At 37.9% G+C, this 17141-nt stretch overlaps 1 protein-coding gene across 1 annotated transcript in view; it reads right to left on the minus strand.

Annotated features, from left to right (window-relative positions):
• LOC119550960 overlaps nucleotides 1–16596 on the minus strand; it is a 49348-nt gene extending 32752 nt beyond the window's left edge. Inside the window, exon 1 of the mRNA XM_037859988.1 lies at nucleotides 15658–16596. Within this exon, the coding sequence (XP_037715916.1) occupies nucleotides 15658–15688 (31 nt within the window). The 5' untranslated portion in view covers nucleotides 15689–16596. The remainder of the gene's footprint in view (nucleotides 1–15657) is intronic.
• Nucleotides 16597–17141: the final 545 nt, after the last annotated feature.

A 17141-nucleotide genomic window follows, 5' to 3' on the forward strand; every position in this document is an offset into this window, starting at 1 on the left:
CGGATTTTACTGGGAATCTCTAAGTCAAATATAAGATATACATATATGATATATAGTAAGGTGGCAAAGGAAATGCCTTAGAAAATGGTTGTTAGAGAAGAATCAGCGGATAAGACTTCGCAAAAAAATATACAAAAGTCGAGTCCGGAGTTCAGGTAATAAAAATTCATTTCGAAGCGTCGCAATATTTGCAAATCGGCCCACTCTAACATATATACAATCACTCACACCCCCATTTGGCTTTAGGTTTCTCGTCGTTTTCAATTTCATTCGCAACTCAACTCGTGACGTATGAGCCTGTTGATTGCGTAATATCTGCCGCTGCTGCTGCTGCATTTTAATTTGATTTATTTCAGCCAAGTTTTTGGGCAATTTGATTCACTTGCACTCTGAATATAGCAAAAAAAAAAATTCGTCGTTTTGCTTTGTTCTGGGTGTCACAATGAAAAAAATAAAAACAAATAGGTAGCCAAAATACAAATTAATGACAAATAAAAGTGCATTTCGAGCATTTTTTGTGCCTGCCAATTTTTTGCAGCTGCTGGCACATTTTATTAAAGACAAAAACAGCCAAAACACAAAAAAGATATAGAAAAGAATATGGTTATGGATATGCACATGGCCCACAGACAGGCGACTTTGGGCAGCTGTTCAAGTTGGCTTCGCGACTTTATCGGGGGTCTTGGATGTATATGTATGTATCTAGAGTGCGACCCACATGGAAATATTTGCCTAACTATGCCAAGAATTTGGCCCATGTGCGTGTGGGACTTGCACAACCCATAAACGAAGGGGGTATCCACATAACCATTCTGGCAGCCTGACAATTAAATGGCTTCGACTTCCCCGACGCGCTGAACAACTGGAGCAAACTGCTGGAATTCCTGGGAGTCGACATTGTGGCTGCACTATCTACCAATTTGGTCTTATCTCTGAGAACTCGAGTACCTTCTCGTTTGCCATTTCAATTGTTTTATTTTCCCTTAGACCATTTCACTGACATCCGATTTTACTTGCCTTGAAAGTTGGTTCTCAATATGAATTTTTGGGGAAAATGTAATCCCAATAAAGCCAAAAACTTGAGCGGGCTTTACTTAACAAAGTTTGGTGTTCCTTAAGAGCTTATTACAAATTCTGTTTGTTGCAGTCTGCCATCACTTAAGTTTAGCAACTTTATTAAAAGCTTTTGGCAATAAGTACAGTGAAGCTCAGGGATCGAAGTGGATGAGTATTTTGTAAGTTATTAAGGATATTGCATTATTAAAAGGTGTATATAAGAGCTGCCCATAAATAATACTTTCTACATTTTTCTGTTTACTGATTCCCGAATTGCTAACTTCCTGGAATCTTAATTTTTCGGAATGAAAAAGTTCCCTAAAATGTGGAATTCCCTTGTCGAAATAAACAATTAACGAAAATACGCTAAACATGCGGCGATATCAGGAAAAATACACATGCGTTTTTTTATACAAATAAGTTATGTATAAAAAGAGGGCGTGTGGTGGGCAAGGACATGTGACTATGCAAATTATTATTTGGCGCAAAAAAGTGATAAGAGGCAAAAAAGGTGAATGGAATCTGGAAATAAGAGTGTCGGCGCCTCAAGCAAAATAAACAGCTGCTAGAAAAAATAATTATTCCAAGAATTATGAAGACAGCAGCTTAGTCTATCAACCATTAAATACCTCGCCTCTAAAAATCATTGCCTATTTTTTGGCGATCATATGGGATCAATAATAAGAGGGTAAATAAATGTGTTCTTTTGAATTTCCAAATTGTGGGATCTTTAAGAAAATTGATAAAAAAGGGAATTGCTTTTATTTGTATTAAAGATACATACATATGTATTTATATCTTTAAATCGTAAGTTACAGATATTTATGTTATCACTGATCTCTTAATTTTTCATCTCTTCTTCTTCCTAACACTAAGAGTTCCTTTTTTCAATCGAATATCGTTAAGAAAATTCAAAATCAAGGTTTTGCTTTTATTTGTATTAAAGATACAAAAAAACATATGTATCTATATCTTTACATCGTAAGTTACAGATATTTGTGTTATCACTGATCTCTAATTCTTCATTTCTTCTTCTTCCTAACTTTAAGAGTATCATTTTTCAACCGAACATAATATTCTAATATTAATATATGTACATATATCAATCTAAATATATGCTCGTCTAGTTGAGTGAGCGCAAAATGGAATGCCAAAACGCTGACACCGCAATTATCAAAAGTTATTCACTTTTTATGCTTAATTTCCTTTGAATTGCATACTCTATCTCGCTCGCTCTCTACCATTTTAAATACTTTCAATTTGTGCTTTCAACATGCTGTTCAACCGAAAAGAGAGGGAATTCCCTGGGTCGAAATTGAAATTGAAGAGAGCTGCTTGTTGCGCTCTTTTTTCCAACCGCTCTTTTGAAGAGTATATGTATGTTAGTACATTTGTTTTAATATGTTTTTTAGTCATAGGCTGATTTTTGTTGTTCTTGGCCGATTATCATTAGCTTTCGTTGTTGTTGCTCTCGCCTTAATTGCCTAGTATTTGTTTTTGCCTCCGGTTCACAAGCGATAAGATTTCACGGGTACTTTTCCCGTTTCTGTCGTCTACTTATTGCTGTTTCTTCTACCCAAAAGATACAAATTGAAGAAATTATGGGTGGAAGAATTGGAATTCAGTTCAAGTTCAAGAATTTCAAAAGTAGAATTTAATGGTAAGATAACTACGTCACTGGATAGTTAAATTATACATTTTATTTGTTTTAACCTGCGTAAGCCATAATTTTGTAGGGCAAAAAACATGTGCTTTTTTCTAAGAGGAACTATTAAAAAAAATATTGCTTTAAACTTTGTAAATTGAAATTAATATTTAGGACAAGTAATTTAAAACTAATTAATTATTTTCCTTAATGTATTAAGATATTAAGATCTGAAGATGGGAATTTTACATTTTTGTAAATCTTACTTTGTTTCGGAAAATTTCCTAACTCAGAATACGTTACTTAGGAATGTGATAGCTATATAATTCCCGTCTGTACTCCCCGACCTTATCAACCCAATCGCAATTTCAAGCTAACCCTGTTGAGCGGAAATTTATCGCGTCCTTCGGTTACAAAAAATACAAAAAACAAAAACCACATCAAGTCGAGGAAAAATAAATAAAGATTTATTTCCCGATCTGCGTTAACATAAATTACAGCTCACCAGGCAAAGCAAAGCCAACAACTTGGCCCAAAGTCTCACAAGCACACAGCACCGTCTACGTCATAGCCATGGTAACATTGTTGCTGTCTGTGTGTAGCGTCCCATTTTGTTTCTATATTGTACATTGTACATATATATATTTATTTTCCCTGCCCGGCGAAGATACAAAGATACAGGTCCCAGCGCAAAAATAAAAGTATCTGTTGCTGCTGAGTTCGAACTTCGGAGCATCCTGGCAACGGCAACAGCTGCCAACTTTCGTGTTCGACAAGAAAAAGGCGCAAAAACGAAATCTGTCTGCCTCAGTGTGTGTGTGAACAATTGGCAGTGAGTGTGTGTGCGACAATCCTCAATCAACTGCCTCCACACCTTCTGCAATGTCTGCTGGCTTTGGTACAGTGAAACATGCTAGGCAAGAACGCAGAATATTTACTTTGTATTATACAATGTGACACACAAATCACTGGGGTTTTGAAATCCCTTTTAAATGTTGTCTAAAATAAAGCAAGTTCAATGAATTCATTCAGAAATATGGCTATTCTTAATTCTCTGAATACTTTTAGACACCTTAAATTAAATTTTAAAGTGATTTCACAACTATAGTTGGCACCATCTATAAATATAAATATGTATATTACAGTATAGTACAGTAGTATATGTATAATACATATCTACAGATCTTTTTCCTGATCCTTACGTGTTTCATGCAAAATTATGCTGAAGAACTCGCGTTTTTAATTGCCTATGCTTAGGATTTTGAAGTCTAGTTCTGATAGGATATTGTTATGCTCCTATTTCTAAAAAATTTTTCTTAAACTATATAAGAGTCGAATAAATTGTTTGAGAAGCATAGGACAATATCGACAAAATTGAAATCTGAAGAATTCGCGAAGTCGCAAAAACGTTTCCCCTTTGAGTCAGTAACACATACTCCACTGTATCCGTAAGATTCGCATAGCACTTGACGTTGCTTTACTTTTCGGTTCTCTGTCATTCGCTTTCTCGCTCCGATTGTATCTGCAGCACGAGCTCGTTGCAAAAAGGGGGCGTGGGGCACTGGGTGGTGGTGTTGGAGCTGCGGGTGAAAGCGAGATGGCTGTGCGTGGAGCGGTCTATAAACAGAATTCTAAATGCTGGCGCCTCACCGACGTGCCCGACGTGCTGGGCTCACTACGTGCCACATTCGTAACGTGACTTCCTTCAACAAATGGCCCACGGCGCGAAAGAGAGGGCAATGGCGTGATAGAGAGAGACGGAAAGAAAGCGATTCTGTGGTTCTGGTTCTGTCTGTCGTTTAATATAAAGTTTTGCAGGCCCCCCCAGCTCCACAAAGTGAATTTGTACCCCCCTCATTGTCTTTCATCCCCTCTTAACTTAAAAATGTATTTTCCCAGAATCCTGTTAGCTGAAAGCTCTGGGCAAGTATTTTACATAAGAAAACTTGTGCCTGACCCGTTTTTCATCGGAAGCATAATATTTCTGTTGCGAGTAATCCAAGAGTTGAGCGGGAGATAGATACTCAGCATATTGGTTATGCTGAGAGTTCCAAGGTTTATACTTTACGAGTATTTCCAATTGCATCCCGGGATTGTATCGCTTTGAAAACGCCGCCGTCGCCAGACAACAAGACGACATCGTCGCCAGACAGTCGCAGTTGGAAATGCAGACGTTGGTGGGGGATTGCACAAGATACAGGGAGACTCCATGCATGGGTCTTTAACCCAAAACAGGGAAAAACGCAGCCGATCAATGTCACACCGGGAGAAAAACAGAACCAGATTGGAGTCGCATGGATGGTCTGGTTTTGAATTTAATAATATGATGATTAGATGATATAAAAATACATATAACATATTATAAGTAAATGTTTATAAACATTCCAAATACAAATAACAAATGGGAGCTAAATTATTATTAACATTCTTAAATTGTAGAGTTCAATACTGATGGTTTGATTCTAAGATACACTTTTAAAATAAATTACAAAATACCTATAAAAACCAATAACAGTATACTGTCCAAAAAGGAATAAATATATAGGAATATATTATCATTTCAAAAGGTGTCTAAAAGTATGTTGTATGTATTAATGTGTCCAAAATTGTGGGACAATCGTATATAAAATGAACTGAAGCATACTTTTAGGCAGCATTAAAAATGATTTCAAAACTATTGAGATTGCTATGGAATCCCTATCTGTGTTTTTAAGCTAGTTTTTTTTATAACTCTATAGGGTTTCAAGAAGTGTTCAATTTAAATTCATATAATATCTCTTCCTTTAATATTTTCTACACCCGAATATTGGTAGGGAGTATTTTTTCGAGTGCATTTGGTTGGTGCTATCGATGATGCTCGAATTTGAACTTGAGAGTTGGGACCCTCTTCACATCGCTCTGTCTTCGGTCATGTGGAGAACCCTTTTGTTCCTGACGAGCCGGCAAACCTGTCTGCACTATTGCAGTTTATCCCTCTCGTTCTGAATCAATATCTCCAGCTCTTTCTCGCTCCCTATGATCTTGGCTTGTTTATTGTTTTGCGCTTTTAGGCGTTGAGTGGTTGCCTCAGTGGTTGTGGTTGTGCCTGATTCTATGGACTACCTGACGTAGTAACCTTGTTTACCTGTCTTGCCATCTCACTTCCTCTCTGTTGCCATCCCATTCTTATAGCCTGGTCTACTGGAAAGTATCATATCTGGAGGGTGCCCATATGGAGTGTTTGAACCTGCTCGGAGGCTGGCCTTTGTTTGTCTTTTTGGGCTTTTGGGGGCACTTAACTTTTTATCGGAAATCAACTTTTGGTTATTCTGCGAATTTCAGTTCGATGGGTGTGCATGTGAGAGGATTTATGTATCGGTTATAAAATGCTATTTTTTGTGGGAAGGATGTGTCAATATCTGTGTATGTATTGTCAATATATCATCGTAAATCCTAGTTTTAGGGCTGATATAAGTCTCTTATTTCCTATAGTTGGCATCTTATAACCAAGAATTTATATTTGGTTCCCTAACCGAAACATTTCAATTCAACTTAGTGACTTTTAGCTAATATTGGCGTCACAGTTTGATTGAGAACTGCTGGTTTCTCATTACCGCCCTATGTCAACCAAGTGGGCGCAGTCAAAGTGAATTTCAATTGCAATTAGGTATTGCCTGGCAGGCAGCAAGCCAAACCGTCTGCCAAAAGAGCCAAATCAACGTGGGCAAACAACAAATGTGCATTTGAGGCGTTCTGGGCTCGACTACAAATTAAATTGATAAGTGCTGATAATTTATTGATTGCCACGATTAATCACCCACCGGGCCCAAATGAAATTCCAAGAAATTCGCTGCGATAATTTGAAGTTAGCCCGAGTGGTGAGTAAGATAGAGTCGAGCGGAATAAAGGCGAAGATGATATAAAACCCGTTTGAAATGGGCAAAAGGCGAGCGAGCGGTGCGGAGCGTAAAACTTGATAGAAATACTCATATAGACCGTCAGGTGAATCATCGGCCAACAACAATGCACCGCCCGCCTGTCACTCAGCTCGGTTCTGTGTGCCAATATTTGGGCTTGTTGGACGAGTGGGTGCGGCGGCAGCACCACCAGCACCACCACCACCAGCACCACCGCAACTTCGAGAGCGATTTAATAAAGTCTTAAGCCAGGCCAGCCAGCTATCGCAGCACAACAGCCGCAAGCCGAGTGACGCTGAAACAGGTTAACAGTGCCAGAATTGTGGTTTTATTAGTGCATTGTAAAGCAGGCACACAGAAAAAAAATAATTATAATAAAAATCAATTACTGATAAACAATTTGATTTGTTAAAAAAGGTTGATTGTGGCTTATTTGGGGTGTGTTAATATGTTATTATTTTTATTAATGGCAAATGGTTTGTTACAAAAACCTACTTGATACTGATAAAGAACTTGATTAATTTGATTTGTTAAAAAAGTTGTTTGTGGCATAATTGGGGTGTATTAATATGCTATTATTTTTATAAAGCCAAATGGTTGGTTACAAAAACCAAAGTGCCTCATTACTATTGTAACATATAACATATCTTACTATATTATAACATTGACTGAACATTTTTGAAACTTTTAGGAATTATAGATCTCTACGAGCTTTAAAAATACTGTTTTGTTATATATGAAAAAACCCGAAAATTGATATTCAAATTAAGTCCACAATTGTTATTACATACGCTCTAGATCCCATCTTATCTAGAGATTTAGGAACCCCAGTGAAACGATTACAATAGAATGTAGGAAATGATTTGCTTAAAACGATATTAGATATATTTTAGACTAGTTGTTAAATAGTTGTAAGTCTCTAGGGATGCATTACCCAATCTAAAATTGTTATTTAAATTACTACTTGAATCACCAACGTTTTCAGAAAAATTTTTCCGAAACTTTAAGACATTGTATATTATAATCGGAGCTACAAATACCACTTGAGTCTTACACAATAACAATTGTTTTTCTTTGTGCAGCCAGTAACCAACTGCAACCACTTGGCTGGTGGGTTGCAGCCACAGTCGCGTCACTTTAGCCCCCCTGAAAACCCAGACCCCTACGATTTTAAAGCAATCCATTGCCCTAGCTCCAAAACCAAAGTGCGCGCGTGTTTGTCTCTCTTTGGGCCGGACTTTGGGTCTTGTGTTTGTATTTTTGTATTTATTCTTTCGTGAGCTTCCCCCATATTTCTGGTTCAGTTCGGGGCAGCCGCAGCAGCAACATCGCAGCAGCAACAGCAACGGCAACAGCAACAGCACAGCAGCAACACAAACGAGCACCGCGGCAACAATATGCCTAAACGTTGGCCAAGTCGAGCTGACGACGCTGAATTAAACCGAAACCGGTATGACGTGATGCCTGCCTTTATTTTCTTTGCTCTTTATTTTGTTTTTTCTGTTGATTTTTTATTTTATTGTTGCTCTTCTCTGACTTTGCATATTTTCGCTGGGTTTGTTTTTGTAAACCCAAATTCAACACGTTCGTTTTTTAAGTGCCTGTATTTGTGTGAGTTTGCGTAGACAAACAGAAATTAGAAGAAAATAAAAATGAAATGAATATCATAAAATGTTTTTTTTTTGCTTGACACTTGAGCCGACTATACGACGCCCGTTTGTTGGGGTCTGAATATTTCGCTTTAGTTTTTTAAAGGAATTTTTTACCATTTGGTTTCGTTTTTTCAGGAATGGCCTATTTGGTCAGCTGAATTAAAGAAATTTCCAGTGTTTGAGTATTGAGTATATTGCTAAAGGTATGTTTATTTTCTGAATCAAGTGAACTTGTTTGAACTTTATCAGGAATTTTAACACTTTACAGCACAGTTGATGTTCATTTTTGAAATAATAAATCAAAATCTATAAATCTGTTTATATAAATATGAAAATATGTTAGAACTTTATGAATTTATAGTTTTCATGCTCTTGCGATTTTTTTTAAATATACAGAAAATTTATACGCCGGATGTAAAACTGATTTAAAATTTTTCTATTAAATAATACCTAACTACTTTTTAGGAAGATCAATTTAAATTTCTAGTTAAAGCAACTCCAACTGGATTATGTTTTCGTGTCCCATTAATTTAATTGCTATCAGTAAAATTAGGAAAAATATGTTCTGGGTGTGACTTCAAATGAACAACAAACTCATTGACCGTGTTTAGCATTGACCTATGCGACTAAAAGGTTATCAATCGCTACGAAAATAAACAGTTCACTTCACTCATAAAATCAAGTACGTCATTGCAAGTGTCCTACAAACAGTGTACAGCTAATAATTTAAATTAAACGAGCATTTTGTGAAAAGGCAGCCAGTTGGAAACCGAAATCTCTGTTCATGATCCCCTGACTAAGCTTAGTTCATTAATTAGTGTTTGTCATAATAAAGCTTGTTAGTCTTTTGAGAATGCAAAATAGATAGAAATTATTCACACATTTTGGTTGCTTAAAATTTCATAGAAAATTTTAGAAGCATTAATTAACCCGTCTGGGGCTTTAATAATTGCTTACTATTCAGCCCACAGTCGCTGCTCCATTTCCCCCAGGAAAGGAAATATTTTTCAAATTATGCACTTCAATTACAAGGGAAATACTTTCCGACCAGCTGTTCCAACCGAAAGGGCTGCAAATCTAGGCATCTGACGTAGGAAACGCCACTTTGGCCCCTTTCTATGGGCGAGGATAAAAGGTCGGAACACCCGAACACCCAAACTCATGCCCATCCTAACGCCCATCCTCATGACGAAGCAATCGAGAGATACACGAACGAATTCCGGCACGTCCTTAGGCAACAAAAACAAAAATTGTATTAGGTTATCCTTGCCACACTCACACACACACTCACACACACACAGGAACACACCCATTGTGGGCCGAAAAAGGGGCGGGCGGGCTGAAGTGGAAGGCAAATGGCCTTTCACGGTCGTTGCCGTCACTCACTCACTGTTGCTGTGGCCCTTGTTGTTGCTGCTGAACTGCTTTCAGCCACAGCAACAACCTCGGTGCACTGAGAGAAATTTATCATCTAAAGGGATAATAAATTCGGAGTACCACTCGGTACCAAAATATACCTATGCATATCTTTTAAATATTTACTATACCCACACAGAGAGAAATGTCCAAGAACATTGTTCTTGATTCGAGAACATTCGTTCTTAAAAACCGTGTAAGTACATTTTGGTATCAAAGTTCTCAATATTAGAACGAAATGGTGAGAAGAGAAATGTAAAATTGAGTTTATTTAACAACTTTTTGATAAGTATGTATACTCTACTGACTGGACTAATAGTTTATTTGTTGAGATATACTATGGAAAAACCGCCAATTCAACTTGATTTGAGCAAAATAAAAACATTTTCAATTTAAAAATGTCGTTTTATTTATAAGAACATTTTCAACTCATTTAGCATTTACGTTAGCATTTTCTCTGTGCAAGGAATAAATAAATTTTTAACTCTGATTCTATGTTTTATAAAAAATCTATAGAACCTTGGCACTTCTTATAATGTTTAAAAAACCTTTTTTAGAAAAATGGTACTTTGCCTTTGTCGTTTATCCTTGGGACTTTTAGACCAGTAATATACTACTGCATACTTATAGGCAGCTTATTAAAAGGTTTGAAACCTCTAGAGATTTTTATAGTACTTTCGCTTTTGAATGTCATAGGTTTATTAAATATAAATTTTAAATTGTATTGCACTTATATGTTATATTTCTTTTTCAGTGCAGCAACAGCTCACAGTGGCCACAGCCAACAAGGCTCGCTACCCGTGACACATCGGGTTGTTAAGGGGGCCAAGCTCACGTTTCCTTGTCACACCCCTCATTTTCCACCATTTCCATTTCCCCTTCATGCCCTCCCTTTCGCTCCTTGTAGCTCTATCTCTTTCACTGGTTGCCCAGTCATTTGTGTTAAACTTGTCGCTACCCAGTAGGGTTACCTTAAAATGGGTAATATAGTAAAGTTGGTAATATAACTAAACTTATGTTATATTATAATATAAAATATAATTATTTTATTATATATAACTATAAGGAACAAACATATTTTCCTAGATTTTTATAAAATGTTCTTTATGATAAGATTAGTGTACCATTAATAATATAAGTATAATATATAGTAATTTAGAATACAAATTGAAGAACTGTTTTATAAGTACCCCAAGAGTTTATTTTAATGTTCTATATAAAACAAAAATTATAGGAACCTACAAACCAACATTAATTTTCTAATTACTTAACTTCATTTAATAAAACAAGTTTATCATGACACCAGATTATGTTGATAAGGATTCATGCTTATAGGAATAATGGTAAATGGGTATAATGATTTTAAGCGATTGTGGGGTATCCCTTTGTCTCTTAATTTCTGGGATTTCCCCAGTGGTTGGTTGACTTGGTTTAATGTTCGCCTTGCTGTGGCAACTAACTGACGACCGCCTCGGCAACGTCATCATCCCCATTAGCCACCCACCACCCACCACCCCACACCCACCCCCATCATCATCATCATCGTTCAATGTTCGTTTTATTATGGTGAAGTGCTGCCTGCGTCGACGTCTCTGCCGGCAGCTGCCCCACAAAATATAAAAAAAAAATAAAAAAAGAAAAGAAAAAAGAAAAAAAAAAACAATGTGCGCCCGCAAAAGCAAATAAAACTTTATCATTTGGGGAAGCCCTGCGCTTTCATAGACTTGCCTTGAATGTGTGGGTGTGTGCATGTACACATACATATGTGTGTGTATTTGGGTGATGAAGAACTTTGGCCAACACACACACATGTATTTTTGCCTGGTTTTTCCTTTCCTTTTTTCCAGCTGCCAACTTTTCCCTTAATTTCTTGTTTTTATTTTTTCTGTTTGTTATTGCCCTCTGTATATATATATATACATGTACGTTTTTCGCAGGTCCTTTCGCTACAGGTATGGGGTTTTATTTTGGCCTGAACTCATAGGTAAAGTTGGGCCCTGGATTTCGCTTTACGTTTATTTATTTTCCTTTTATTTTCGTTTCGTTCCTTGTTTTCCACCGTGCTTTTTAGGGTCTTTTTGTGACCTTTTTAGTGGTCGGCGGGGGGTTCGGTGGGCGGTTGTGGGCATGACAGTAGAGAGAATTTTCTGGGCGTGGCTGCCCCCACAAGAGTTGCCTAAAAGGCGTCCCAGGAAAACGCTGGAGTGGAGTGTTTGTTTATGGCCATGATATGGCACAGAGAAAGGGGGTTAGCCAAATTGGTGGAATGGGTAAGTTGTGACTCAGGAAATTGAATTCGTTTAGGCAGTGTTGCGTGCCTGGGGGCCAGATTTTTGAAAAATTGATAGGTTTGAGAGAAGAGATTGTATGGGAAAAGTCTTAAAAAGGATTATAAATAATATCCTTGATGAAAAAGTGCAAATTCGAATCTTATGTATGTGTACTAAACCTTAAAAACAGGAATTATAATAACACCAACACACATCGAGACTTAAATCTCAACATTTAATCCCAAATTTAAGCCGTAATTGATCTCCCCTTCAAGCACCTAATCCCGAATCACTGACGGAATCAGAGCAATCAACAAATGGAAACGGGCTCTATTATGGCCACACCTAGACCTACATAGGCAGTTACCTAGCACTTAAGAACCCCCCGACACCACAAAAAGCCCATACCAACCCATTTTTCCAACCCCACAACATAATGCAAAGCAACCCCCATCTGAAAGGCAAAAACTACGCAAACTAAAAGGCTTTTCTTTTTCTTTTTCATTCGAAATGGAAATGGAATGCGAACGGGGGGCCAAAAGCAAAGTTGCCAAAGGGAAACAGAAACAAAGGTAGCGATGGAATGAAAATACTCTGAAATAAAAGTGCGGGGAAATGCCAGCCGCAGGGAGTGGGTGGGATTTCCTCAACGAACTTCGTATGCCACCAACTCTTCAATTCCCGAATCCCCCGTCATAAATTATCCGCACAATGGCCCAGAGCCACGGCAAAGGCAATGGGAAAACAGTGCCCAGAACCCAGGGCAAAGTCTATTTTAATTTTGACGTTGTTAGACGAAGGCGAAAAGAGATTACAGCGAAGTCACTGGCAACGCAATGGCAAAGGCAACGGCAACGGCAAAGTCAAAGACAAAGCCAAAGCCAGCTTAAGTGTTCCAGCCCAGCCCCCAGTCCCCAGCCCCCTAACCTCTAAGCTCGAACTCAAAACCCCCACCAAACCCCCCACCAAAACCCAAACCAAAACCCATAGCCATTGCCGTCCCCAAACCGAATCCAAAGCCATCGGCAGCTTGAACTCAAGGCGTAGCCAAGTGAGACTCCAGCTCTTTGAACATGTTGCGCCTGCTACAGTGGAAACTCTAGAAATACTTGGTTTTTATAAATTCCAATTAAGTTGTGGGTTTTCCCCCTCTTTAGAGAAATACTTTCTGAAAAAAACATATGTTTTTTCAACTTCCTAACAATATGGTTTTGGGAACCCAGAGCTATAGGTTAGTTTCAATTAACAAGTATTTTTAAATGCATACTAAAAATATTATTAATGTATAGTATAAGTATATATTCTTGATAAAAAAATTCTGTCCAAATAAAAACTTTCCTATAATTGTATCTTTTAATACGGTCTTGTTATATTATTGTGAAGAAAAGATAAATATCGTATTATATTTTCTTCACAATGTATTCATAAATATTTCTTATAAAGCTGTTTTGTAATTTTTAAAGTATCTCATCTGGCTTGAATTTATTCATTTGAGTCGATTTTGAATTTATTAAATTCGGAATCCATAACCATATTAAGTTTAACAATTATAATTGTTTAAAAATCACTCATTATCTTAAATTTTATCCTAACATCACAATAACAATCCTTATGTTTATACATAGTATTTCCATGAATGTCGTAAACAGAGTTCGTCATCTCTTTATAAAGTATCAAAACCCAGGAATGTGCACACTGTATCCGCCCAACGAGGAATACTTGGCATATATCAAAAGGCAGGCACAGCGCACTTGTATCTCATTTGGCAAAAGTATCTGAGGGTGGCGGGGTACTTGGGTGCACAACAAAGTATCTAGCTTTTTAATAGGTTCAAACTGTGGCATGAGTAACGCAGCAGAGAGCAACTTGACTAACAGGCCGCGTGACGTGACGCCAAGTATCTTTGGGATTGCGATTGTGGATGTCGGGTATCTGCATCTGTACCTGTGCCTCTGACTGGGTATCTTTGTATCTGTGAGCTGCCTGTTGAGCGGGTGAGCAGCGCCAAAAGTTCATGACGCTGGCTGAGCTTGATTTTCTGCCCATTTTACATGGGGCGATTCCGACTGGCTGGCAAACAAGCTGCCTTGTTTGCGTCTGTTTTTCTGTTTTCTGTTTTTCTGCTTTCTGTTTTCCCCGTTTTCTGTTTTCTTTTTTTTATCTGCTTTCTGTTTTTCCGTTTCTGGCTTTTGCCCATTTCGTTTGTGCTTGTGTTTTTGTTTTTTGTTGTTATTTTTGTTTTGTTTGCCGTTGCCCGAGAGTATGTATGTTTGTTTGTTTGCTCGCCTTTTGTGTGCGCTGGGGGATTACGTAAGGGAATCCCCAACATTTTGCAGCGCGCGCGCCAACGCAGCTGAAATGAAATGATAACGGGTGGTTGTGGGTGGTGGGCGGTGGGCGGTGGGGGGTTGTGGGTGGGGTGACAGGGCGTGGGCGCAATGCAATGAAAAGTGACTACTGACGCTGTTGTTTCATGCTTTATGCCTGCTCTCCCCCTCGCACTCACTCATGGCGCAAATAATAATGCAAAAAATGTATCTTATAGATACAGCCAAAGGTTCCAAGTGGGGGCGTGGCTGAATACTACTTCCTTAATTATATATTTTTTCCTTTGAGTCACGATAAAAAAAATCACTGCACTTGACGAGATTCTTTCATATTGAAGTGGCAGCAAAGGCTGGTAGACAGGGATATTAGTGCCTCGCCATATGGCAGCTATGAAACTCGACGTCCTTGAGCGGAGGCAAAGTTCTGGCAAGAAATGTGGTACTTTACTTAGATCTAATACGTATCTATAGACAGGTTTGGGTAATATTATATTTAAAATATATTTAAAATGTAAAATGAAAGAGGTCTTTAGTGACCTCATAGGTATTGTTTAAATATTTAAATGTCGAAATTTGATTTAAAGTTCAAGCGAATCGAAAAAAAATTTACATATATATAAAGGGAAAATAAAACCTAAAAAGATGTCAGCTGAAGTTAGTTCGCTTTTCCCAATTTTAGGTGGGGGGTTTTTAAAAGCTAGTTCAATTTTGATTTTCTGCCTTTTAATGAAGAGTAAATGTTTAAGAGACAGAATTTGAGATAACATTTTTTAAATAATTCTCAAAACTGAATCTGTAATGCTTGTTTATACGAAAATTCTACAGAACAGCTCACAATATTTCGAAAAATTCTTGTTATTTCGCTGACATACTTTTGAGCTATAGTTGGATTAAGACTTTTGGCCTTTATGTATATAGTAACTATTTAAAAGACATAATTTGAGTCAGGTTTTTTTTAAGTATCATAAAATGTAATCTGTTTGGCTCGATGTTTAGGGAAAGTTTACAGAACATCTTTCAATCTTTCACTAAAGTCAGAAATCCTTGGTATTTCGCTGGCATATTTTTGAGCTCAGGATTGATTAGGATTTTTTGGAATTTCAATAAATGGTAAATATTAAAAAGACCTAATTGGAGTCAAGTTTTCTTTTTAATAATCTTAAAACTGAACTTGGATTGTTACTTAGGGAAAGTTTACAGAACAGCTCAAAATCTTTCGGTAAAGCCAAGTTTTCTTTTCACCAATTTTAAAACTGAATCTTTTCGGCTAATTATTTACGGAAAGTTTACAGAACAGCTCACAATCTTTCGCTAAAGTCAGAAATCCTTGGTAATTCGCTGGCATATTTTCGAGCTCAAGTTTGATTTAAATTATTAACAAGGAATTCCACTTACTGCCTCGACCGCTGCCCTTGCGTCGCGCCATTTTCCCTTCCTATAAGTATGGTGTCCTGTTTTTTGCGCTTTTCCGAGTGTCCGTGGTTCCGAGTGCCCCTCGTCCTTTCACATGGGACAACTGCTGGAAATTAGGATCCTTGCGCTTGACTGATGTATATTTAATCAGTTGCCGCCCAGCTGGCACGCCCACTTGCGACACTGGTTTGTTTGTATGGCACAACGACAGCTTTGTCAGCATGTACGTGTGTGAGCGTCCTTGACGCACACAATGACAGACGTCCTTGTTTGTCCGAAAGTGTGTGCTAGTGTGTGTGTGGCCTGGATCCCGGTTCACTGGTATTTGCCAACTAGACAAATAGAGGAGCCATGGTGTCCAAGTTCCTGGTATTATCCTGATATGCCGTTTTAGCCTGTCGACCTGGTGGAGATTGCAACCCGCTGGCTGGCATCGCTGCTATCCTTGCGAAACCTTCGTATCCGTATCCTTGATCGCCGTAAATGTGCTATATAAATCCATATGGTGGGGTATTATCCTCTGTGTGTAAAATGCTACGAAATGTTCTTGATATGCCGTTTCGACCCGTTTTGTTGTGGTAGGTTTTGAATTTGATTTGTATTTTTTGTATTATTCTGCAGACCCTGCGTATACGCAATATTCGAAACTAATTCGCGCGCGCGGCAAATTCTTTCAGAAATTATGTGTATCTTCCTTATCAACTACATATATCTCACTTTAATTTATATATACTTATTCTTTCTTTCGAAATATGCATTTTATATATGGCTGTTGCGGAATCTATTAATAAAACGGTCGTGTATTCACCATGCGATTTGCGTTTCGATTCGATTCGATTCGATTTGATTTTGTTGCTGGCTTTTTTGCGCATTTACCGAGAATTGCGAGAAGCGCGCGAAAACGAGAGGCGTGCGTCGACGTCGGCGTTCACGGACAAACAGAGCCAGCGAGAATCCGTTAGGCCCCCACGACCCCAAGTGAGCTCTCTTGCGGCGCCGAAATGAGCTTGTAAGAGCGCGCGCACACTGGCTTTCAATTCGCCCTGCCTTCCGTTTTTGGTTGAACGTGCGCCTTTCAACCTTTCTGTTTACCTTTTTTCTTTGCTCACTCGAAGAGAGTCGAAGAGAAAGGGTACGGTTGCCTAAGAGAAACCACCTTATCAAAAGCACCCACCCACCCAGGTATGGTTGTGTGTGGCCAGAGCTTAAATGCCAATTGACAAGGCTCTAGATAAGGGTTAATACTTTGGCTTTATGAGACTTAAGAACCTATAAAGCAGACCCCCAATGTTTTTTTTATTATAATTCATTAGTTAATCCGCACTGCTGATAAATAAGATAAAAACTTGCAAAGGCCTAAAAGTATGCAACAGTTTTTGAAATCTTGTTTGAATAATAATTTGATAACGTGTAAAAAACAATAAACACACTAAAATTCGTTACTTATTAAGAGTGTTTATAAAGAG

The sequence above is a fragment of the Drosophila subpulchrella genome, chromosome 2R (assembly GCF_014743375.2).
Source record: "Drosophila subpulchrella strain 33 F10 #4 breed RU33 chromosome 2R, RU_Dsub_v1.1 Primary Assembly, whole genome shotgun sequence".
In the NCBI taxonomy this organism is placed as follows: domain Eukaryota; kingdom Metazoa; phylum Arthropoda; class Insecta; order Diptera; family Drosophilidae; genus Drosophila; species Drosophila subpulchrella.